We start from the raw sequence: 26,177 nt of genomic DNA, 5'->3' as shown, positions 1-26,177 counted from the left end.
AAAGGACTGAGTAATTTATATCCATGAATGATATTTGTCAGAAGTGACCATGAGGAGCTTATACTTGAAGCTAAGATTTCATACATATACATATAGTATGTATATATGTCTTCTAGATGATCAGTTTCTGATCTTATGCTTTAGCTTTTTATTTCTTCTCAGCCAAGTACTCATAACTTTAAGAGGGTTGTCCCAAAATTCCATAGACTGAGCCCATATCTTTTACAAAAATGAATGTACCTCTGTAAAATTTTCTTGGTGGATGAAGTATGTTATTGGTTGGTAAATAATGAAGTTTTAACAAGATTGTTTGAAAACAATTCAGGTAATTACAATTGTAGTATTACCGTTCCTTAACACCCAGAGCAATCTCCGACGTCAGAAAATAACTTAATGTCACCAATTTTGATTGGGGTATATACACTTATTACAAGAATCAAATTCTTTAATTCAACATAAAGATTATAGAAATAATTGAAAAAAATATCTTAATTGCTATAATATGATATAACATTAGAAAATACAAACAAAGTATGCACATGTATATATATGTATCCAAAAATAACGATTTTAAAAGCCCTATGTCTCTAAGGGGGGTTTTCCTCTGTCTTCCCAAATAGAGTTGCAAAAATGTCACTTTGACAATGATTTCTTGTCCCTCTCTTCGGCTTGTCTCTTATTTACTTTTGCTTTTTCACATATTTGGAAAATTTTGATAAAATAAGGACCAGAATACGTTTCCATGTGTACCAGACATTTGTAACTTTTGCCTTTCTGTAGTGGTGAATTCAAGTTTGAACATTTGATCATGGTCCAGTGCGCCGCCTTTGTCAGCGCAACCCCCATTTTTCGACAAGTCAGATTTCAAACCGGTGCATATAAAACATTATGAAATATATATTAATCAAGTCATATGCCACAAATTGGAGGAAAGGTAGTTAACAATGCAATATCAATAATTTTTATATCTATTTTCAAAATTCTAAGTATTAAATACCTTTTCATAAAATTTTAAATAAAATATCATATGTCGATTTTTAATTATAATTTTGGGGTATTGCGCCGCCTTCTTACACCAGACACTGAAATATTGTACATGTATTTAAATAGGGTAATCTAACTTGTAATTGCTCAATATTTGTCCATAAATGTATAAGTTATTATTAGTTTTATGTATGTACAAAGTTTCATTTATGTATAACATCGGGTTCCTACAAAACCACTCTTGTCTACGGAATTTTGGGATAACCCTCGTAAAGCACAGATAAACATTTCTTAGATCTGCAATTATAATATGAGTTCTTGGAAAAAAACCTATAATTCACACACATTCCCACAACTGACTTATATAAATTGTTGATACATCAGTGATTTATAGAGTGCTTACATCCTGCAAAAAGTTGTCTTTAAACCTTTCATAAAACAATATATGATGGATTTATGTCATTAGATGTATATCAATGCAAACAATTTAGTTAACAAACTCAACACCTCGAAAAAAAAATTGCATAAATGTCATATTAGCGTGCTTAGAAATGAAGGCCGAGATATGAGGTTTTGTCCAAGTGGTATTCTGTTGAAAAGTAGATCTTGTGTTGCAACTGATATAGGTATATATAAGGATATAGATTTACTATTGCCCCTCCTCTCGGCGGGACATAAGCCATTGATGGGGCCATAGTATTAGATATATTATCACAGTGGATCTGGCCTTTGGTGAGCCCTTACAATCCAGAAGTACTGATTTAATTGTGTGTTAGCTGGCACAAGTCTGCTTCAACACCCATTGTATCGTGAGCACATTCGACAACTCTTAAAATGAAATGCAATCTTAGCTTTCGCAGGAGATTTTTTGCTCATACCGGCAGACAGACTGTTGATTGTTTGACCTTGAAATATTTCTGAAGCTTGATTATTGTCATATCAAATTAATAAGAAATTTCTGTTTGTATTTTCCTTGTCCATTTATTACAATGGGTGATGTCTCATCACAGGTAAATAATCTGAAATATGTTGCACATTCCCATGTACTATACATGCAAGCACAATAAATAAGTATTTTGTATGTATGTGCACTCTTGAATATTTCACTTTATCTCAAGTATTTGATGTCTAGGCAATTTTTTTTCTTATTGTAGAAATGTAATTTGAGTGCATGTTTTAGTCAGTATGACACAAAGAATTTTTTGTGTGAATGAATATTAAGTTCATTCCAATCCTCAAATTAAATATAGCAGAGAGGTTTTGATTAGAAGTCTGTGGAATTTGGATATTAAAATGAAAATCCACAAAGATTTTCTTTCTGCACAATTTTATCTCAATGCTTTTAACTTTATATGTGTAAAATGCAGTAAAGTATTGAATGCCCTGTGACAGTGAATGAAATTTTGATTGAAACATGCAGAGAGAGATAGAAATAATGATAATGATAAACAGTACTTTTTAAAAAAAAAAAAAAAATTAAGGTATGAGTTGAAAATTTTTTTTTTTTGCTTTTAATTTATTTGTTTTTGTTTTAGCAAGGATAGGAAGAGCCACCCTAACAGAGAGTGATGTTGAGAGCTGGTTGAAGCGAACCCCTAACAGGCGTTATGGCAGTACCAAACTATTTCGCAATCTTCATGACAAAGGTATGGGACTCCCACATGTAACGATCCTTGTACCAGTATGTGTATGTAAACTGTAGCTATAAATGTGGTAGGAGGTGGAATTTAAAGAACTTGTGACCTTGTAACACTCTTATGTCCATTTGCAGTTTTTTGGGGTAATTTGTGGCACAAATATTTACTTACTTACTTAAAGTATTTATTCAAATACCATGGAATAATGGGACTAAAATTTAGTTTATAAAAGTGAATCTTTAGGTTAGATAGTAAACTTTGATTTTCTTCTTTTTTGCCTGACGTAGTAAACAATTGTTGAAACTTTTACGCATTTGGAAGAGTTTTGTGTGTATTTTTTGTAAACTTGAATAAATTGTAAAAATTCTAGCTAATTGTGCAGCAAAACATGTTTTATCAGTTAATATGCAGACCCTAGAGCTTTCCCTAATTTCTTATCAGGTTCATTAGGAAGATTGGTCTTTTGAACTTGTTAAATTCTTCATTTAATTATCTCTAAACAAAATTTTTAAAAGTTTACAGTAAAAGAAACATTGCTGCAAAGAAGGGAACTGGTAATCTCCAGGACCAAGTTAAATACTTTGTAGTTGCAGCAGAGTTCATGGTAATCTGAAGAGATCATTAGCACAATTTTTACTAGAAAGATAATGTACTCACTCTCTCCAGGCAGGTGTCCTTAGATCATATGCTCATTAACAAAAGTCTCTTGCTTTTCTCTTTAACTCCTATGAACTTGTGTGATTAGCAACTATCAGATTCTGTAATAAGAAATTTTGTATTGGTTGTATTTATATGAGATGATGGCATGATTTTGATGGACTTTCCAGACAACAGTTTTACAGTCGCAATTACTGAAGCTGTAATCGTATAATGTTTGTGTAATAGAATTGATTTCTACCCAGTGTGTCTCGTTACAACAGGCCGAGCTCAGAGTGGTCCATTTTACTGAGTTATTGAGTGTTGACTTTCAACAGTCTCCCCCACACACTGATGTCTTATTCATCACTTTTCACAACCCACCCCCATCTGTTGATCTATGTCTCATCAGCTGTGTGAATCACCCCAGAGATCTGACTGAGGACTGATTCCAAGTCGAAAACTTCCAAATTCAATTAACGGACAGGTCATAGCTGTCTTTTTGGCTGGTTAAAGGGTCACTTTATTGCTTTAATACATTACTTTTTCCCCTAGCCATGAGAGATGGCCTTGAAACTGTTTGTTGCTCTTTATGTTATCACTGATATTGGTTAATGGAGAATTTGGCAAACTGTCTGATGTCCGCAGAAGTTATGAAGAAGTTAAACTGATACTTTACCAAGGAAAAAATCATTCTGAGACAAGACAATTGCTAATATTGGTATCAAAAAGGAATTAAACCCTCAAAGAAAATAACCAGCTGATGTTTTAAGGTGTTAAATTTAGGATAACATAGCCAATTGATTCAGAAATGTATGTTCTAACTGCATTACTGTTGTTAAACAACTCAGTGAGGGGTCAGTTTATATCTGCTAGAGGCCCTGGAGGCAAGGCCACTTCACTGACCGAGATTCCCTAACCCAACTTCTAGCACATTAGACGTTAGAACATCCAGGGATCTAAGTTTACAAGCTTGACTCCCCACCTCTGCATTCTATCTCCCCCTGAAACCCACTACTAAACCAACAAGATATTTAAATCAAAATTAAAATCCTTTAACCTAGTTTCAAATTGCTTGAAAAAATGTATCTTAATTAACATCATTTGTATTATATCAGTGAACACAAATAAGTTCTTTGATCAAAGAATACCCAATCCCCTCCCTTCTGAAGGTCAAAGTAAAATATTCATATAAGCACTAGCTATACTATTTATTACACACTATTGTTTCATACAGTGTGAAACATATGATTATAATGTTTCCTTGTTGTACATGTTTATAATAAATAAATTACATGTTTGCTGACTGAATAGAGGGACCACTTCAATCTGTAATTTTAAGATCTTATCATCAAATGAAAAAAAAATCCTTCCTAATTCAAAATATCAAGAAATTACAACTGAAAGTTGTAAGAATATATAACTCACTCCTTGTTGTTACAAGCTGAAGATTTTAAACAGGTTTTTTTTACAATTTACCCCACTGGTCTGACAAATTGTATCCAAACTTCTTTGTTGGTAACAGTACAGTTTTAAAGGAATGTTTGTAATTGCATTTAATTGTCTCTGATAGAAGTAAGATAAAAATATGTTTGTTAATTTGTAGGAACTTGTTTACAGATAGCACAATCAGGGACTAGGTGTGAAGGGTTGAACTGCTCAACATCCTTATCGGACCACTGATAGCCTTTTTGCTTACTTTAGTTTTTTTTTATCATCAGAGTCTTTGATGATGATACACCTATCAAGGTATACGTAAGGGAATGTGACCTTTGATTTTCTTACCTGATGTCACATATTGAAAGACGGTCATTCATTCAGGAGTCCATAAACAAACAGACTGACGAGGCTTGTAAATCAGAGAGTGTAGCTCTACTGACAAAGGTCAGACTAGAAGTCAAACTCTAAAGTACATGAGGTTGTTAGAAAAGTTGTGGTGACATAAGTAAGTAGGCTTTTAATCCCAAACAGAATTGTTTAACCATTAAGTTACCTGCTTTTTTCAGGTGACAGAGAATATGCAGTAGAGCAGGACTTTCCATTGAAAATAAGTTTGTTAAGAGCACATTTTTACTTTTCATTCATCAATCAAAATTCTCAAAAACTACAACTTTCAGTCCATTGAGAGGATTGGAGGCATAATAAAAAATGCTTTTTCAGCATTTTGCCATCAATTTTATTATTTGATGTAATTTCAGTCATGATGTCAATGAGTAGGTGAGGACAGTACATTATCACATAACAGATAGGTCTTCTATCCAATGATGGGAGCTTTTAATCCCCAAACCTAGTAAACTGTCTATCCTACGTGATCGAGTTGCATTTACTTATACTTGTTAATATCTACATGATCGAGTTGCTTTTAACATAAAATATTGATTCAATGTAGACTTATTAATATTTCTATTCCAAGAAATTTAATGAATATTTGATTTGTAAAAAAAAAAAAAAATCTACGGTAAATATTTATGGAAGTAAACTGTTAGCTGATTTAAACAGATTGACTGTCTCTCATCTACTATTACAAAAGTGTGTGCTAACCATAACTCAAAATGGATAGTTCCAGAACAACATAAAGTAATTCAAGTGTCAAAGTAATTCAATTATAAACAATTTTCCTGAAAAATGTGTGTTCCAGTCTGAGCCACCCAAGTAGACTGAAAAAGAGAGAGTAGGGTTTGTCTGTTATCCAAGTGTTGTGGCTAGAATTCCCCCTGTAAGTTTAGATAAGTTGCTTAATATATTTATATATCTTCCATTTGTCCAAGTACACATCAAAGGATCCGAGGGCAGGTAGGTTATTGCCAGATTTATGGGATTTCTGTTGCACATGGAAGTCATTAACAGGTTGCAGGAACCCCAAATATATAAACAGATTTATGTAGAATGTAGACTTAACACAATATATGTATTATAATAATAATTGTATACAGTTCAGAGTACAGTGTTTTATAAACCATACCGAAAAGGTAATGCATATTTTTTTTTATTTCACTCATAAATACCCCCGGTAGCATATTCTGATATAAAGCTAATTTAATTTTACAATTATGAATTAAAGCAAAAGTATACATTAACATGAACCAATATTTTTCTCTGAATTTTTTAAATATTAGAAATGCATTGAAAATAAATCAAATCTTTAAGAAAAAGTATCTGAGACATACCTACCTTCTTGAATATTTAGATCCAAGTAAAAAAAAAAATGGTTTGTGAATGCTTTGTGACCAGATAAGTATTGGGTAGGTGGTGACAGGTGACTCATTAATATCACAGCAACTAGTTAGGATGACCACCCTAATCTGTGAAAAATCCCACCCTGTATAATCAGTCCCACATTCTATTAAAAACAGGCTGATAATCCACAGATAATCTACATTTTTGTTGATTGTGAAAGAATAGATTGTTTTTGTTTGGGGGAGTTAAAGCTGTGAGACTGGTATTATTTACCTGTGTAAGAGCTGTCTGTATTTCTAAGCTGGTGCCCTCAATTGTTGATAAGCAATTAGAGTGATCTAACAATCACAGTGGTCTTTTGACTAGGATGCTAATTGACATTTAATTAAAATGATAGGCATGTTGTTGTTTGTTTCTTAATAGGCTTTATCATTGTGTGGATATCAGTCTTATTGTCCACAGAAAGAAAAATATTTCCTACTTAATAGAATTCAAACTTTTTTACATTCCGTGTCAAATTCTTGGAAAGTTTATTTTAGACTTTATATGCCTGTTTTTGTTGTAGAGTACACTGCCAAATATAATTGCTACATTGCATTAGTTTCATAAAGTCTTGCATAATATGCTTAGTTTATTTATGATGATTGATTATGCATTTATAAATTATCCACAATAGATGATGTTTTTTTTGCCCTCTAGATTGATTGTTGGATTTCTAATCAGATCTGTGACAGATACATCAACAAGTATTGTCAAAAAAAGTTAATTGATAAGTTTTCAAAACTATTAAAAATAGTAAATATGTATTTTTATGCTTTTTGGTGACATTTACAATAATTATATCATATAGTTTGGAAAATAAAAATTCACTCTGAATGAGACATGTTTCTCAACAAGTTTTTTTCTGCTGAAATTGATGAGATTATTGGCCAGATGGGTGTATTTAGTGCTTGGAAAATGAGATGCAGCACCAATGATATTGAACGTGTGCACATGTAAAATAGCCATTGTCACCTTCCAAGGGATAATTCTTTGTTAACATAAACGCCACGTGGCCACTTTGTCTGGCATCTGTTGAGGTCAGAAGCTTTTAGTTTACACCAAACACCAGTGATCTTAAGCTATAGCTTTTTCTGTGCCCAAAGTCATTCAAAACTTGATTCATGCTTCAGGTGTAATTAAAGTAATATGTCTTGAAGAAAAAAAAAACTAGGTTTATAATTAAAGTTTGTTTTCAGGTACAAAACCAAGCTTAATGCACAATTAAGAATTAAAAAAAAATGCAAAGATAAAAGATTTTGCAGGTGTAATTCCTTTTTCTTTGATTTATGTGAATCTGTATTAAAATATAAATAGGATTTTTATGAATATTTACTTCTTGGATGATGTGATTACTTTCAATTAAAAGAAAAAAGATAAAAGTGACTTAAAGACCAACCCATCCTGATATAAATAAACCCAGCCCTAATCATCAGAGTGCAAACTTAAGAATAGCTTTCTAATCAGTCTAAATTGAAACAAGACCCTATATTGTTTATTCGCTTGCCCCTGTCTACACTTGATAGCAGACAGATAAAAGGAATTTCACTGTTTTTAAACTCACATCAGTGTTTTAAATCCACTGTAATTAATTTTCATTCTTGAGAGTTGGAAGTTGTGGAATTCTGTGGTAGGTATTGGCTACAGAATAGCCAGAAATGGGGGTCAATGACTAATGGCTAGCATTACTAGTGACTGGTTCTCTACCCAGGGTGGACTTAGTCAATGAGATCTTCACATCCTCAATAATAGAAACAGTTTACCACTGCAGGAATCCACTGCTGAGGGCTAGTTAATCAGATTTTAGTGGTAGAAGAATGATATTTAACTGAGCTAAACTTTTATATGAGTGATTGTAGGGAGATGATGGAGGTAATCCGCATATTCCTTGATGTCCAGTTAAAATCAATTATCCTCCCACTTTCTCTGTCAACATAATGGCCTCGGCCCACTGGACCACTGATGGGGGGTCCCTCACCTATTGTCTCAGGTGAAGTCATCCTGAGCCCCCACCATTCACCTGTTGCCAGATCATACTTTGATGTTGGAGAAGTTGGCCATTTGCACACAGGTAGCTATTATTAGCTGGATGGATGGTTAAATGATGCTCTCACTTATCTTTCAGAGGACTAAGGTGAAAAAAAAATCTGCATCTTAATAATTTGTGTTGTACTGACTTGCTTGGAAAGGTCAACATTTACTTTGATCCATTGTAAAGCACTCTTGCATTTCTGTACTTAGATAGGACATATTTGTCTACTGATCTGGCTGTTTGATCAGTCAGCCAAAGAGAATTCATTTCAAGGAAGTGAGCCAAGATTTTTTTTATCTTAGTAAATAGACAGGTTTTAATCATTGGGACCATAGATGCTTCATGACCGTAGATGCATGACCATATGAATTTTTTCCCCTATGTATTGTTAAGACTTCTGGCAAAAAGTCTGTTGTTCTTTGGCAATTGCAATTCATTATGGATCAAAAACTTGTTTTAATAAGTTTTAAGGTCCACTGCTGTGGATGTAGAAAATGTCTCTTAATGATGAATGTATATAGAGAAACAAGATTTTCTCAACACCCACTTTTGTTAATCCTTGCCAACATTACTCGCACAAGATCAATTTCTAAAACAACTTACAAACTATATGTATCAAGTTGTTTTTGTGAAGTTAACAAAAAAGATAAGCTTTTGCTTTATAATCAGATTATCTAGATAGCATAATACAGTTATCTTGACATGACCTAGCTTGTCAGTGTAATGGTTTTGACTAAGCCAATAGCTGAATCTTTATTGTTCTGTTGCAGGTCTCATCTCATATACTGAGTACTTGTTCCTGCTATGTGTCCTTACAAGTAAGTAGTCCTAAGGTCCTAAGTTACAAGTAAGTAGTCCTAAGTTACAAGTAAGTAGTCCTAAGTTACAATTAAGTCACTTATTGATCAACAACAGTGAAAGTGTGTTATAATCCAATCCAAGATCATACCTTTTTAGTTTCTAGATTTAATGCCATCGGCAACCTGGATATTGAGGTGAATAAAGTGTAGAAAACATAAGAAGTGCTTGTACAATACTAAATGACTGTTAACCATCAGTTTGTGGGTCTTTCTGTAAGCCAAAATAGGTATTTGAAGCAAATTGGGGCCATTGGCCAAAATTTAAATGCATCACATGATACAACTGCCAGTAATTAAATCCATGGTTATATTTTCATAATGAAGTCACATGATGTCAGTAGGTGTGGCTAAAATATATTTTAAGATGTAAAGTAAGAAGAGAAAATTGAATATTAAGAATTAAAAGTTTAAGAATATAAATATAGAATGAGTGTCTGTATTTGATTGGAGGAGAATAACCATTCAGAGCATGTGATAATTTTTGCATAAATGGCTTTGCTACTTATGTAAATTGTCACATGGTCTGTGACTGCATGGTTATCACCTCATAAACACTGAAAATCAGACACTTTTTCCTGAAATAGCATCCAGTTGGTCAAAGTGTACCGGTATGTTTTAAAGTAACTTTTCTTTTATTTAGTCATATTTTAGGTATTCTTATAATGTATCTTGGTAAGGGAACATTTAATAAAGAATACTCCGAAGCAATTTTAAAATTTCTTCAATTTACATTATCAAATTTTCAGAATTATGAATTCATAGATACTTTGAAGGGGGAAAAAATTTGAAAGTAGTAATTATACTGACAGGTGTGAAATCTTCATGCAGCAGAAGCAATGCCACATAAAGATATTAGATTTCAAAAATATTCCATGTGTAACATATAATTTAGATGTCAAAAATGTCCACATAAGGCCAGTGCATTAGTGATTCAAACTGGCATGAAGATTTTTACAAACAGTTTATGAGAGAGAAGAAAACCTAGGTGGATGCTATTAATCTGAAAAATCAAAATGAAGGACCAGTGTCACTTGAACATATTTCATTTAGAATGAATGTCCACACAGGTTTGATTAATTTTTGTAACTTTACATTATTAGGGGAATGTTATCATGGTTATAGCCCTTTGAAATGAGGATTTTTTTCCTTTTCTGATCTCAAATTTTTTGATGTTTCAAGTGCATATGTAAATTTTACATGATTGAAGAACCAGAGGATGGTGAAGTTTTGTCCCACTAGTAGCATCATTGTATAGAGAAAAATGACAAAAATTGAACCACTAAATATTTGGCAACAATGCTTAGGGGATTTAGAGATCAAACATGGCTGCACACGCGTTAGAATTCAGCCTGCTATTGTGATAGTGGCCGGTGATTAATTAACTGGTCCGCCTAAACAAGGTTTGTAATGGTGGTGTTTATGTATGGAGAGCAGGTGAAAAATGGCCATCTGTTTTAGGAATGGGCTCATCCCACCCAAGTTTGAGTTTCTTCCTTTCTGTCCCACACGCCTGTCTAGCAGGGGTCAGGTATTGTTAGGAGAAAGCAGCATATGGCCCTTGCATTCCGTGCTTTTATACCTCAGCCTTACATCAAGTGGCCACATTTTATGCAAATAGAAGCCACCTGATTGTTGGAATTTTAATCATATTAGAAATTATAGCATAGATGATGTGTTTTTGAGATTAAATGTTTTTTAATCTCATTTTATGTCATGCCAGCAAATTGAGTTGTTTAAATGAGTCTATTGACGTGTCTGTTTATGAAGGGAAGGATGGGTTGATCGATGATAAAATACAACTGGAGCTAGCTGATTCTTTAGTCAGAAAGAAAATTGTAACTGATATGAAATTAATCCCAATATTAAATGAATGGTTATTTTAAAATTGGAAGTGTTATCAGCTGATTGACAAGTCTGAAATGCCAATCTGTTTAAAAATGTAGGCAAGGGAGAGCAAAAAAGTACAACATAAGGAAACAAATCCATGCACAAATTAAGAACTTCTTTCCACTTCCCTTCTGATTGGTTTAGGCAATGGTCTTTCAGTTCTCTTTAGCCATGTTTACCTGAGTGTTTGGAATAGAGGAACTGGTCACTGATTCAGAGGGACAGGTGCAAGAGTGTGTCCTTAACCCAGGACAAAGGTCAACTGACCAGTCCTGGAATGCAGAGGAACAGATGGAGGAGAGTTTGAGTGGTCAGCTCTGGTTACAGATACACAGTCACAGAGACAAACACTTCAACTCAGCATCTATATTGTTCTCATGGGATGATAATATTGAAGATGATTGTGTTAAAGATGGCCTTTAATTAGTCTAAATAGTCATGTTTTCAGTATACTGGAATATCACATTTTTTGACCACATGATGATATCAGAATAGGTTATAAAAGGCTTCTTTGTTGAAAATTCACATTTAATTCTAGCTAAGTTAAGACTGTAAGAAAGATATTGTACGAGGGGTGATCAAAAAGTTCAAGAACTATCTCTATATTTACAAACTCAGAATTCAGATCAGAATGAAATTTGGCACACATATAGTCATATATGTTCTATAAATAGCAGATGTTATCTAATGTTTTTCACCATGTTTGTGACGTCACAATGTGAAAATGACGTCAATATGTAGGCGACTTGTGACAAAAATGATTGAGTCAGTTGTACTCGAGCAAAGAACGGTTGTAAAGTTTAACGTGTATCTTGGAAATTCCTTTGCAGTAGCATATTATAATTTGTACAAGGTTTATGAAGACAAAAGACTTGCCAGAAGTTCAATCATTAATTGGATTGATTGTTTTAGTGAAGGAAGGGAGATGGTTATAAAAATGATGTTTGTTCTGTTGCCCAGTGAAAGCAAGCTGGGGAAGAGATCTGCCCTTAGTTGAGCAATTTGTTATGAAAGATCGCCAAGTTACAGATAGAAAAATAGTTGAATATCTTGACAATAATATAATTATTAAATCTCTAAAATACGTTTACTCTAGATTTAAACATATCAGATATGATAAAAAGAAGGCGCCCATACTTTATCCACATTGGATAAACGACGCTCCCAAGACAGAGGACTCAGGTTGTGATGGTCATCATGCTCATTCTGGGAAAGAATGCCCTTATCCACCCATCCTATTGCTTAGATTTGGCTATTTATGTCAAATGGGCTGTTCTTGTTATAAAAAATAACTTGGATGGAAAGAAATATAAGACTCTGAAAAATCTTTAAGCTTCTGTGAACAGAACGCTACGGAGCATGTCACGTGACCGCCTGTATCACGTGATTCGCGTATGGGCAGATGTGCATTTAAATCGGAGAGGTCTACGATAAAAAATAATGAACACTGAAACCTTATTTCATTTCTTTTATGGAAGTAATTCAATTAGTTCGCAAACTTTTTGATCACCCCTCGTATATCAGCAGTTCCATATATTTCTTTTTGTGTTTGTTAATAACTTGGGTTAATGACAGGTTATGTTATCAAGTACAATGTCATTTATTTGCCACAAGTCAAAATTTGTTAAATATGGAGTTGTAAAGAGGTTATATCTACATCAGCATCATTTTCGATTTCATTAGAAAGTATCAGACAGCGTCATAGAAAAACCTAGTCTGAGGTTTAATCCTGCCTGCAAGTTGGTTAAAAATCTAGTGAATTAACACTAGTAAATTTTGAATTATCCCCCATTGTTCTCCTGTGATGGTCATTGTCAACTTTGTCATTTTTTTCTCAATATTTAATATGAATTTTAACAAAAACACGCCATGTTCGAAACACTTTTAGACTGCCTTAAAAATATAGGAGTACCTGATTATAACTACATATGACTGACTTAGTCTATGTAAACTTTCTCCCAAATGGCAGTTTTTCTATTAGTATGCATAAAAATACATGTAATGCACAAACGTTGACTTTCAGTTTTACTTCACAGAAATTTTTGTCGCTTATTTGTTACATTTTTTTTTCATCAGTATACTAACACAAAATATTATGATGTCATGATGTCACAAAAATACAAAGTGACATCACAATATATGAGTATTTTCCTGCTCTATTCAAAGATATTTAAATCAATAACTTCTATTAAGTGGTTAATATTTTATCAAAACATATTCAGAACTTTTCAAATGCCCCTTTCATTTCAGAGCACACACATAGACTCTCTAAAATAGACATAGACAAACTTGTTAATTAAGAAAATAATTAATTTTGTTCAACAGTAAATTTCTTTTACCGTATATAAGGTAATTATGGTATGTGGTATCATGACCTGAATAACTAGGTGTTCGAATTTTTTCACCTGAACCTATTTTTAGACATGACACAACTATGTCTTTGAATGAATGTCAATCTCTTTGCAAGATTTTCTTTTTTCAGCTCCTAGGTCTGGTAATGTATTAATGTGTATAAAATCTTGTGAAAGAATTTTATTTTTTTATTGTATTACTCTCAATATAAAATAATTATCTTTTATATTAAACATTTAAATCGATTAACTGCATTCTTTGTATTGAAAATATGAGGTCAAATAACCTTTTGTACCACGTCCTACACATTCTTCTGTATGCAGTGTATAAAGAACATAAAGGGAATATTTTCACTGTACAAATTAAAGCTATATATAATTATAATGAATCAGTTAAATATTTTCCTTTACAAATTAAGTCAAAGCACATAAATTAACCTGCAAAGCTGACAAGGCCGTAGTATCTAATTTTCATGGATTTTTCTATTTCAATGTGTGGTTGGAAATTCCTGCTCAAGAATTCTGCTGACTCTTAGGACTTTGTATTCAAGGAAAAAGAATATTAAAAATATAGCAGTAGTATTTATTTAATTTGTTGAAAATTTTAATTGACACATATTACGCAGTTTCTGAAAGAATGGAATCGCATCAAAACTCAGAGATTTTAAAACAGCTACCAAATCTAAAACACTGTTGCATCATACCATGTGTATATTAAGTGAAACAAATGAAATATTTTTAATTTTTTTGGTGAATGAATTTTAATTATTTTTTAAATGTCAAGTGGAGGAGCTAAATTTAAGACATCCTGTAGTTATTCCACAGTGATTGACTGATCATCATCATAAACTTCCACATCAAGCCAGACGATGCTTCCAAGGCAGCTGTGTCTGAAGTTTGATCCATGTACGATTTTAGAGTGCAATCACTTGTTATGTAGGGCAACTGTTTTGATTATAAGGTGGTGTATTTTTGGATGGGCCTAGAGATAAAGGAGGATTCTTTTTCATAAGTGAATAGATTCAGCCAAGGTACATACATGCATCCATAAAAATTAAGTAATGGGAAATGAGGAAATCAAAATTAATACAGAGCACTTAGTACAGCTGTGGTGAGCAACATGGAATTAATGAAAATAAGTGGCAAGATAGGAGGAAACTTTTTAATTTTATTTTTCCAATCCAGTTAATGTATATTGAGAATTGATTTATAAAAATAAAGGTTTTTTTTCAGTAAATTGTCTTGTCAATGAAGTGCTCAATTAATGTAAATTGAGAACTGATTTTTTTTTTTTTTTTTTTTTTTTAGGTTTTGTAAGTAAATTGTCTGTAACATTAGGTTTAATTTGACCTTGGGTGAAATCTTACATTGAGTAGGACTGTTTACTCTGATTTTGTGTCCCTTTCTCCACCGTGAGTCATCGGCCGGCCTCTGATGATACAAGAATACTTATCTTTGTCAAACTTGTCATTTATCCTTAATATTAAAGCCTTGTTGGACACTTGGCCAGAATCCAAACCTTTACATATTTGAGGTGGAAATTCCTTTCGATTTGAATTTCATTAATGCTTTTATTATCAAAGACACGGACAGAATTTGTATTCATCCTAACAATATGAGATTGGCAAACAGGAATGAGACTTGTGTATGAAAATGATCCACCTATAATACATACCTATCTATTGGTAGGAATTATTGTGTAAGAATGCATATCTTCTTAAAAAAATTGAGATGAAAGTGACCTTTCATCAGATCTAAATTTACCAGATCTTTTAAATAAATAAGTAAACAAGTTAATCATAAGGCTGCTGTAACACCTTTATGGTATTGATTCAGTCCCGTTCTTATTGTCACACAGTGTTTTATGAATGAAATATTCCAAGAGATGACGACATCTAGATAGCATCAGCTTAGATTACAATCATTAACATCAAATAATTTACACCTGGAAGACCTATAGCTACCTGGTGGAAAACCCCACTAAAGTCAAAGGTCATGTTCTTGCTACATCTCTGTCATCACCATTCTCAGGATAGGAACCGCCTGATCACAAAACACAAGGTTTATCAAGGGAACTATCCAGGTCAATGCCACACAACCAGGCAGAAATTTTAATTGCTAATTAGTTGCAGACAATTAATTTCTATACAGATGCTTTACGTGCTTAACAATCATGCAGGTCAATTTTGGTAGGGCTGTGAATAGGCGATATTATCATCAGGATTTAATTGCTGTGAAAGGTATGACAGAATCATACTAAACTTGTTACACTGATGCTGACAGGACAGAATAGGGCACAATAAAATCTGATTGTTACAGGGCTTGGGAACTAGGTCAGCTTATTGGCACACCCTTTAAAATGTCCATTCACAGAGAGACTGACAGACAGGGTTGTTCAGTACAATAAGCTCTGTATAACAATGAGCATTGAGGTTTAGAAGAGGGAAGATTTGAACTCATTCTGTGTAAGAGAAATTTGAAAATGCACCAATTCTGAAGAATTTTATGAATGTTGTATTTTGAATTGACCTTGGGTATTGAGAACTTCATGATTGGTACATTATATAAAAATGAGATAAGACCTGTGTGAAATTAGCAGAAAAAAGTGCTCTTGAAATTCAGTTTGATTTTGAAGATATTTTGGTTTGTTTGACATAGATCTAGTTAATCAGCCTTCATGAGGACATCATTAACAAGCTTAAAGATCCTGTAATAACAACAGCCAGTGGTAAGAGGCTGCTTTCAGGGTGATTTATCAGGCATAGAACAGGTGCTTCTGTGGATTCTCCAATCCAGACTAAGATCATGTTCAGAAGGTCACAAATTGTACTCACAAATAACTCCAAACTGTAACGATTTACTGAAACCAGGCTCTCCCTCCCAGGAAAAAAGGCAACAAGTTTTCATCATGGTGACTGCACTAAAGTAGATAAGAGTTTCTAATATGTTAGAATTATATGTAAGAAAAGGAGAGAATATGAGCCCACATTTGAAAAATGATTGAGGTATGAACATGATAAACATAAGTGAAAGTGCCTAAGATTTAAATGTATGATTTACCTGGCTGTTTTGCTCAAATACAACATTCCTAGCTGCACACAGCTGTAGTGCACCTTAAGGTCCTATTTTATGTCTCAGCTCTATAAATAGATCTAAGGAAAGTCCATAATATATTGACATAGATAAGGCATAATACCTATGTGTTGTGCAATTCTTTAGAAGGAAGTGTAATAGCACAAGTGTCACCCAGAAGCTTCCAAGACACACCTTTATAGTTACTATATTGTTCTGCATTAAATAGCACAGCATGATGTGTTTTCCTTAATTAATTATCTTTATACACTGGCAGGGATCGACATTAACGGTTGTCCGATTGCCCGGGGCAAGTAAATTCTCAGTTCGGGCAAGTGAAACTGCTGATGTACTTGTCCAATCGGGCAAGTGGATATTTCTGATAGATTTTTTTTTTTTATCTTACATTAGTTTATAAACAAAACAATAAATAGAACATTTTATTTCTACCAGGAATATGATATTGTTTTTGCATTCGGAAATTCCTAGATCATACCGTTTATCAAAAAATCGGGTTTGTTATTCTGCTTTTCTTTCTTGGTAACTCACAGAATATAAAGAACACCAGTTATTCTTGACACACAATGTATTCTGATCAGGACATGTATGTTTCGAAACATGGCAACTATTTTCCTTTAAAGTTGCTCACAGGCACTTGTTTCGATAATAAATTTTTAACACATAGCATAATAATAACGTTATTATTATACTATTGGTTAAAAAAATTTATTACAAAAACAAGTGCCTGTGAAGTTGCTTCAGTTTTTCAGGGGGAAAAAAATCAAAATTCACAAAAAGATTGCACAAAAAATAATTTTTAAAAATATGAATTTTATTTTTAAGGAAATATTGCTGCATAGCAGTGTGAGTTTACAAATATTTAAAATAAAGCATGAGCAGCAGATCAATTTTTTTCTGGCACTTAACTTGCCAAATATAAAGTAATATCTCACTTTATTTACAATAATAAATTAAGATACCAGATCTCTTCTTTCTAAATTTTGGGCAACCAAGTTTTGCATTCGGACAAGTTAAAGTTTGAGTTCACTTGCCCGAAGGGCAAGTGAATCTGAAAGTTAATGTCTATCCCTGACTGCTCAGTTTATTTGACAGCATGTGGACCAACATTAAAATATTATGATTGTAAGAAAGTTTTCAAAATAGAACACCTGTTTCAGAAAACAAATGCTCAGTGTCATACCTGCTGACACTGATGGAAACAGAAAATGCATTTCAACTCTTTTTTTCTTCTTCAGAGTCCAAGTCAGGCTTCCGGATAGCTTTTAATATGTTTGATACTGATGGGAACCAGATTGTGGATAAGAAAGAATTCCTAGTGGTATGTATAGTCTAAAGGTCACTGCCTATATTCTGGTATCTTTCCTATCGGATGAGTTGAAGTCAGTTATCTCTGGTACCAGTAAAAAATGGCCACCGCCAGCCTCTATCTTAATGTCTGTATTGATTCTGGTACGAAGAAGGTGTGACCCATTCACAAAATGCAATCTCTTTTAACAGTTCTTACATGCAAGTAGTTTTTGTCTTCATTGAGGTTCCCTCTAGATTTTTGCTCCATATTGAAAATGGATAAGATCTGGTTTATCTAATTTTTTCTAACTTTACCACCATTGAAAATCTCTCAATGAAAAGGGGAAAAGCATTTGATAATGGAACAAAAACTCTGTCTAGTCTTATTACAAATAAACTTGCCAAAGATTTTGATTCAATCTTTTGATCAGTGAAATCTTTGTACCTTTTTTGTTGAAATTTTTACTCATTTTCATTGAAAGCCTTACATTAAAGGGTTTAGATTTACATACACTAAACACAGAAACTGATTAAGATAAGTAAAGACATTAGATACCAAAATCAAAGAGGAAAGTCAGCAGGTTCTCTCATTACCAATGTCTGCCATACAATATTTAATTAAAAACAAACAGGAATTTACAAATCTAAAACAAGAAATGGCTTTGTTTTCTATTTCCTTGGTGAGAGCTTTGTGGTGAATTATATTGTCTATTGATGATGTAGATAGTCAGTGCCACCTGTTTGTTAGAATCTCAGAAATAGGGCTAATACTTTGTGGATGAGACACACATGGTCATGTTTAAAAAGATATTCCAGATCTGTGTGAATAGCCAATAAGAAATGATGATGAATTGATGAGGTTTCTTGATTGTGCATGTAAGCACTGCCCCAAGCTTTTTACTAGGATATAGCAAGCACCTGCTGCTCCCTCACAACCTACCACCCACCACACTAGAGGTAACTACAGCACAGGCATTGCACTACTTAGGTGTTGACAAACAGGCTGTCCCATCAACATTAAATGGGTGACTACAAACACCTGATGCTGTTCTACAAACATGAGTTGGGTTACCACAGGCATTTACTATGTACAAGGGCCATGAGCTGGATGGCAGCTTTAACTACCATTAAAGGTGGATACCACAGGCTCATGTTATTTTACATGTTACCATGAGCTAAGATGATCATACATGTCTGCTGTAGCACCACAATCATGAGCTGCTTGACAAAAGAAAAATGCTACTGCAGCACAACCATGAGCTTTGTGATAACAGGTGACTGCTGCTCTACCACAACCATTAGATCTGTGAAGACAGGCAACTGCTGCAGGAACCACAACCATAAACTGATTGAAGACAAGCAACTGCTGCAGCACCACAGTTATGTGATGACAGGCAACTGCTATTGCATTAAAACCATGTCAAAGTTGTTGGGTTGTCAAGCACTTGCTGTTTCACCACAGCTAAGAATTGGGCAACATCAGGCACCTGTTGCTGCACCATAAGTTAAAGTTGGGAGGTTTTACTGCTGCACTGCAGTCATTAAAAGGGCAAGCTCCTTCTGGTGCTGCTCCATAGTCAGTATCTCTGTAACTCAGAGCACTACTCCTGCAACACCATAACAAAATATAGACTGCAGACACATGTAACTTCGCATCTGTTATTAATTTGATGACATTTTTCTGTTTCACAACTTCAAGTAAATAGTAAAAGTAATTAAAATACAAGCACCTGCTTCTAAACCACCACTATCAGAAAATCAACTCCAGCCACCTATACCTGCAACACCACTCTTAGATTTGTGACTGCAAGCACCTGTTGCTGCACCTTCACTATTCATTAGGTGACTTCGTCTACTTTGTTGTATTTGCATGAAAAAGCTTTTGATATTGTGTCTCATCTCATGAAGTTCTCTTCAAAAGAATTCTTTTATTTTATACAAAAATGGGAAAAGGGATAGAAAAAGATTTTTTTTAAGATGAGGTTTTGAAAAACACTTCATGTAGCTGACTATTGCATTTTATTTATATGGGTTTTTTTTTTTTTGTTTTTGTTTTGTTTTGTTTTTGTTTTGTTTTAAAAGAGGTTTTAAATTTGCAAATAATCATCAGAATATAGCTCCCTGTATTAAGTGATACACTGATGTTTTCTATACTTTCAGAGAACCCTTCATTGTCAGGATTATATCCACCATACCAGTGCACTTAAACATATATTCAATCACTAAACAAAATCCCTATTACACTGTTGAATTATGATTGGAAAATGAAATTCCAATAATATGAAATGTAAAAATAATGAAGAGTAATCATGCTCAAAAGTTCAATTAAACAATGCAAATCGAGAGCAGAGCAAACATAGACCCCCTGAAAATAGAGGTAGGATCAAGTGCCATTGAGGAGTAAGAATTCCTAGTCAGCCAGACACATGCATCCACCTTGAACTTCATGTCATGATCCATAGACAATTCAGTATGAAAATATTGGTTTAAAAATTTATATTAAAAATCATCACTCAACATTTGACCTAATAACAGATTACTTGCCAATAAGACCATTGTATCAACCATAGAATTTTGACTGTAAACAAGATTGTTGATACCCTTTTATCAACAACTTATTTGTCAGTAGTTTGGTTTAGAAATTGTTTGTAGACCTTTTGGGTATTGAATCAACTGGGAGACAGAAATGCCATATGCAGGTGATAACACTATATTGCTTAAATAAGAGAAGTTGACAATAGAAAAGCTGAAGTCATCTTGTTTGTCATAAAGTATAGTTCCATTGCCATCAATGTCTTTCTCTAGTAAACACCAAATATGAAACAGATGTGTCAGGCTCTACAATAATAAACTATAAAACTTAAAACATAAACTAAGTCCATATTTTACTGTTTGTTGACGTATCAGAGAAAATAAAATTCAAATAAATTAAGGTCTGAGTTTTTAATAGAAAAGCATATTTGATCCTTTGTTTAAATAATTTAGTCATCAAATATTGATAAATGGATTGACTTCAAAATAAGTCTGTACACAGCTTGTCTACAAACAATTTGTTTCCCAAGAAAATGGTCATGTAATCTTTATAGGCAAACACAGCAAAGTGCTTCTGTAAATGGTGAAAGCAATCAGTTCCCACTAAATTATCCAGTCTTTTTTTTTTAGCCCTATTTATGCTGTGGAGGCTTTTTGGGGTAGATGAGAGTGTATATGAATATGTAATGCATTCTACACTGGTCTGGGTTATGCAATCAATTTTCTTTATCAATGAACTTCATTGCTATTGAGTAAACAAGCTGTAAAGGAATTCTTGGAAGCATGCAACAAAAAAATGTCTCACAGACAGGAGAGCATTATGACATAAAGATTGTAGTTATATTGGTCGGGATAGATCTTCATTCTCTCCACTCCTTAATCACATTCATTGAAATCACTGGTCTACCCCACTTAGAGTAAAGGGCAGAAAACTTTAATATTTAGTTTATTGTCACTTGTTGTACACATTAAATAGTTTATGACTTGTAAAGAAGCTGCTTCGGCTGTGTGTATATAGGCATAACAGTAGAGATTTAAATCCAACCAATATTTTATTCCTTTAAAGGGTACAGTGGTTTTATTTCACAATTAATGAGCACTTCATTTTTCCAGGTAATAAAGAGAACGTGAATCAAGGTGGAAAAAGTGTTTGTCATAAAGTATTTACATATATAAAGTCAAAGTACATGTACACAACAAAAATATGTGTATAATAAGAGAGAGTTCTTATGCTACATATATTTAATCCTTTTTGATTTATAACAGTACCAGGATCCGGGAAACCAAAGTTTTACTAGCAATGTTAACTTTCTTTTTTATCAATGAAATTCAGACTGCGATGTTCCCACAGCTCGGGTAGTGAAGCCTTCACCTCCTGGGTATAAATTACTTACCTCTGTTTACATAGTCTTCTCATCGTCGCCTTCTTTGATACCTTTAGGGGTTAAATATTGAATCTGCTATCTCTGCAGAAATTTTTATAATACTCTTGATGCCAAGCCTTTCTTTGATGTTTGGTATTTATTCAGCAAGTCACACACAAAAAAATCATGTCATACAGATAAGACAGAGAAAGGGAAAGCAATAATTAAAACTCATGAAAATGAAAGTTTATTTCTTAGCCATAACCAAAGAGAGACAACTCCTATTTAACAGCTTTTTTTAAGCTTCACTAATGCAGCACAAAAATGTATTTTTATGCCCCCATAATATTAAATTTTGGGGCATATAGTTTTTGGTCTGTCTGTTTGCCCGCAAAAACTTTAACCTTGCCAATAACTTTTGACTGGTTGATGCAAGGGCTTTCATATTTCACATGTTTATTCTTAGTGAAAAGACCTTTCTTTGGGTACCAATATATTTGATCTTGACCTTGGAATACCTACTTTTGCAAATTTTTTCCAAACTTAAACCTTAGCCATACTTCTGAATGGTTTGTGCTTTCATATATCACATGTTTATTTCTTGTGACAAGGCCCTTCTTTGGGTACCAACATTTTTGACATCTTGACCTTAATCTTTGAGTTTGACCTACTTTTTACAAAACTTTAACCTTCCTATAACATTTTAACAGATAGTGCTAGGACTTTCATATTTTGCATTTGTATTCCTTGTGACAAGACCTTACCTTTGGTACCAATATTTTTTTTACCTATTGACCTTGACTTTGGAGAGTATGACGGCCTACTTTTGAAAAACTTTAACCTTGACCATATTTTCTAAATGGTTGGTGCTAGGGCTTTCATATTTTACATGTGTTTTCCTTGTGACAAGACCTTTCTTTGAGTACCAACATTGTAACCTAGAATTGATAAACTTTAACCTTGGTCTTGAGCTGCCAAATGGGGCATCAGTGTTTCACAAACATATCTTTGTTTCAGTTAATTGTTTGTTTATATATACCCATTTTTATTTTGTTGCTCAGCATGGAATTTTAGGTCCATTTAGACAGAAGTGTAGGTGTAAATAATTTACTGGAATATTTCACATTTCTTTATTAGCTTTAATTTGTGCAAGATATTCATTTTTTGGACATTTAGTCGATGAATTTTACTAAGAAAATTGATACAAATTGAAATGATATTACAAACCATGTAAAATTAAATGGTCTGTGCACAAAAAAGACAGTTTTAACAACTTTTAATAACAGATAATGTTTTGAATTCCATTCCATATCAATAATCAGAATTGCCCAAAGCTTTTCCTTATTACATTCCAATCCTTAATTTTAGTAAGACTATGTGGTGGTTTGAATTATTGCAATAATTACAGTTGGAGAGGATTTCCCATGTATTATAATCGGCACTTTATTCTGGTAACCGGGCTTTGATTTGTTTTCTTTTTGTCCTGTTTTTTTCAGTTGGAAACCTTCTTCACTCTTCCCCCTCAGGAAAGAAAATTTGTCCCCAGAGAGAGGACAAAATTGCAAGGCTTACTTGATGTAAACACCAACATTTGCACTATTAACGAGCTTCATATATACATTTATCTATAGGCTAGGGTTAGCTTGTCCAAACCATATATATTTCTATCATAATTTATTAAGCATGCTTGTTACATTCATAAATTTGCATGATTATTAAAAAACCCCAGTGCTAACTGTTCATGCATGGGATAGGTTTAAAATTGATCCTGAGGGAGAAAGTGATGCTCCTCAGGATAGAGGTAATAATTAACTCCCAGTGTCCTGATTTCTTGACTTTTACACAGTTCAGTTATATTTTCATATTTTTCAGATTTTCAGTAATGAATGCTCAATTATGTCAGTCCTGTTTTAGAAATAGATTTGGCACATATTTTAACTCAACTGAGTCAAAGGCTCAAGTGAATGTTTCTGATTGAAATTTGTCCATTTTCTGTAAGTGTCATCCTATGAACTTTCACATTTTCACTGGGCCAGTTTCAACCAAACAAAACAAAAGCATCCTTCGTGATGGGAATATAAATTTGTGCAATTGAAAGGCCATGTTCACTTCCAAGTGAAGATGAACAAAAGTGGCAAAATAGAGTGGGATCATATTACAAAACCTTTCCAAGAACCAGTAGGCAAGAAAAGCTAAAACTTACAATGAAAGCTTCCATGCTGACATAAAGTGCATTTTGTTGATTTTGTGCTTTTGATTATTCATATATTAATTTGAAAGCATCGTCAGGTAGTGCACAACTCATGGCCCCTGGGTTAGGGTGGAGTCACAATAGGGGGGCTTAGTCTTACATGGGAATATTAGAAAACCACTTCAAACATTTTTTTCAGGAACAGACAGACCACAGTGTACGCAAATGTATAATTATGCAAGCAACCCTTTATAGTACAGATTAAAATTTATTCAAACCATGGCCCAGGGTTTAAGTTTAATTAAGCCACAAAAAAGGAATCGGAAATATTCATATTGAATATATAGGAAAGAAATTTTATAATTCCTCTTCTCGAACAACTTCTATTATATGCAATTACATCGAAAATGTAGTGCAAATTCATATTTGTTTAGTACAAAAAAGAGATAAAAAAAAAAAATTACAAAGGAGTACAATGTATTTAGGAAATTTTCTAGAGTATTCAACACTAAATCATATTGATGTGTAAATTTAACATTCTCTTGTCATGGATTCGTTTGATGAAATTAGAACATGGGTAGCATGAAAATTAGGATTCAAATTTTACATACCGTATTTAGGAAAAAAAAGTTTTTAAAATCTTCTCCAGGACAGAAATACACCATTAGTCATTGTGATATTAAGAATTAAGTGTGGATTTAAGTTTGGTAAAGGCATGACCCCATGGAGCTAGGGAGGGGCAACAGTATTGGATTAAAACTTTCCATGGGAATATAGAGGGAAATCTAAAGAACAGGAGGGCCAAGGTGACTCAGGTGAGAGATGCGACCCATGGGCCTCTTATCACGATCTCCTCTGACTGCCTGGCATTTATGGCAAAAAGTTCATACTAGGCTAATGAATGTAGTACTAAGTTTTATGGGGTTGAGTTGCAAACACAAGGAAAGCATTTACATTCATATGAAGTACATGACTGAGCTGCTTAAGTCAAGAATCCAGGACTGTATTGCAATGGCTTGTTTAATCCTGCAGTAGATTATGCATGAAAAATCCAGAGGAAAGCTAATATACAGATAGTTTAAGTGTATACTGTCATTATAAATAATGTAGAAGAATATGCCAAAGTAAAAATGATTGTTTTTGAAAACTCTTTGTATTATTGATTAGTTCTTGAATGAAGTACACAGTAAATACATTTAAAACAGACATTAATATCATTATGCAATAAAATTTTGCAAAACTCGTGTCCATATTAACAGACACAAGGATTTTGGCACAGCTAAAGCTGAATGTAGACTTGTTAGCATGTGTGACCACGCATCACATGATCTAGACTACTCATCCTCTATACCCCTAAATCCCTACAGCATTGTACGTGTGTGTGTTTGTGACGTTTTGTTCCCATCACTTCAGTGTGCACTGAACGTGGCGTTGAGAAACATAGTCTGACTCGATGACAAAGGTGGAAAAATGCTATATATAGCCTTATACAATTACATTTATATTCCAAATTGGTAGAAAGTCAATGCCAAATCACTTTATTTAACAGTAAAATCCATCGTTAAAATTCTTTAATTTACTGTAACCAGAATTGATTTCACAGCTAATAGTACTTTACTGAAAGAATATTATTATAAAAAGAAAATGTCCTCTTGTGTAAAGATATTTCCAAAATGAAAAGAAATTAAAAAAAATTATAATAATCTACCATTTGTCTGAATCATTACCTTAGGCCTAGTATATCTAGTATGGCTTTTTAATTTTCTGTGGTATGTTAATGCATGTAATGCTTGTGGTTTCTCCTGCTAACATTTTTTTTTTTCGATATGACTTTTCCAGCTTGAGAGTGTTTTCAGTAAGAAAGAAGATGCAACCAAAAGTGACAATCCAGTTAGCAAGGTTTGGAATTTCACTTAATGGAAAAAAACAAATGAAGTGTTGTTTTATGTGTTATTTTGTTAGTTTCAGTGTTTACAATTAAATTGATGTATTTAATTTGTTATATTATACTCTCATGTAAATTAAATCTGATTCGTCGAGAAGCATTTGTCAAAAAACACTATTACCTGCTGAATAATGAAGCCACGCCCTCCAGCATAGCAACAGT

At 33.3% G+C, this 26,177-nt stretch overlaps 1 protein-coding gene across 3 annotated transcripts in view; it reads left to right on the top strand.

The window, feature by feature from the left end:
- LOC133173738 (calcium uptake protein 3, mitochondrial-like) overlaps positions 1 to 26,177 on the top strand; it is a 46,557-nt gene that overhangs the window by 10,014 nt on the left and 10,366 nt on the right. Inside the window, exons 3-7 of one of the 3 annotated variants that reach the window (XM_061308762.1) lie at positions 2,520 to 2,630; positions 9,276 to 9,323; positions 17,932 to 18,014; positions 23,376 to 23,456; positions 25,910 to 25,969. In XM_061308762.1, the coding sequence (XP_061164746.1) occupies positions 2,520 to 2,630; positions 9,276 to 9,323; positions 17,932 to 18,014; positions 23,376 to 23,456; positions 25,910 to 25,969 (383 nt within the window). The remainder of the gene's footprint in view (positions 1 to 2,519; positions 2,631 to 9,275; positions 9,324 to 17,931; positions 18,015 to 23,375; positions 23,457 to 25,909; positions 25,970 to 26,177) is intronic. The other 2 variants (XM_061308764.1, XM_061308763.1) reach the window with 2 other exon arrangements.

The sequence above is a fragment of the Saccostrea echinata genome, unplaced genomic scaffold (genome assembly GCF_033153115.1).
Source record: "Saccostrea echinata isolate AGI-Se365-2 ecotype Australia unplaced genomic scaffold, CSIRO_AGI_Sech_v1 ptg000056l, whole genome shotgun sequence".
Taxonomy (NCBI): Eukaryota; Metazoa; Mollusca; class Bivalvia; order Ostreida; family Ostreidae; genus Saccostrea; species Saccostrea echinata.
This window is presented reverse-complemented; position numbering and strand designations above follow the sequence as displayed.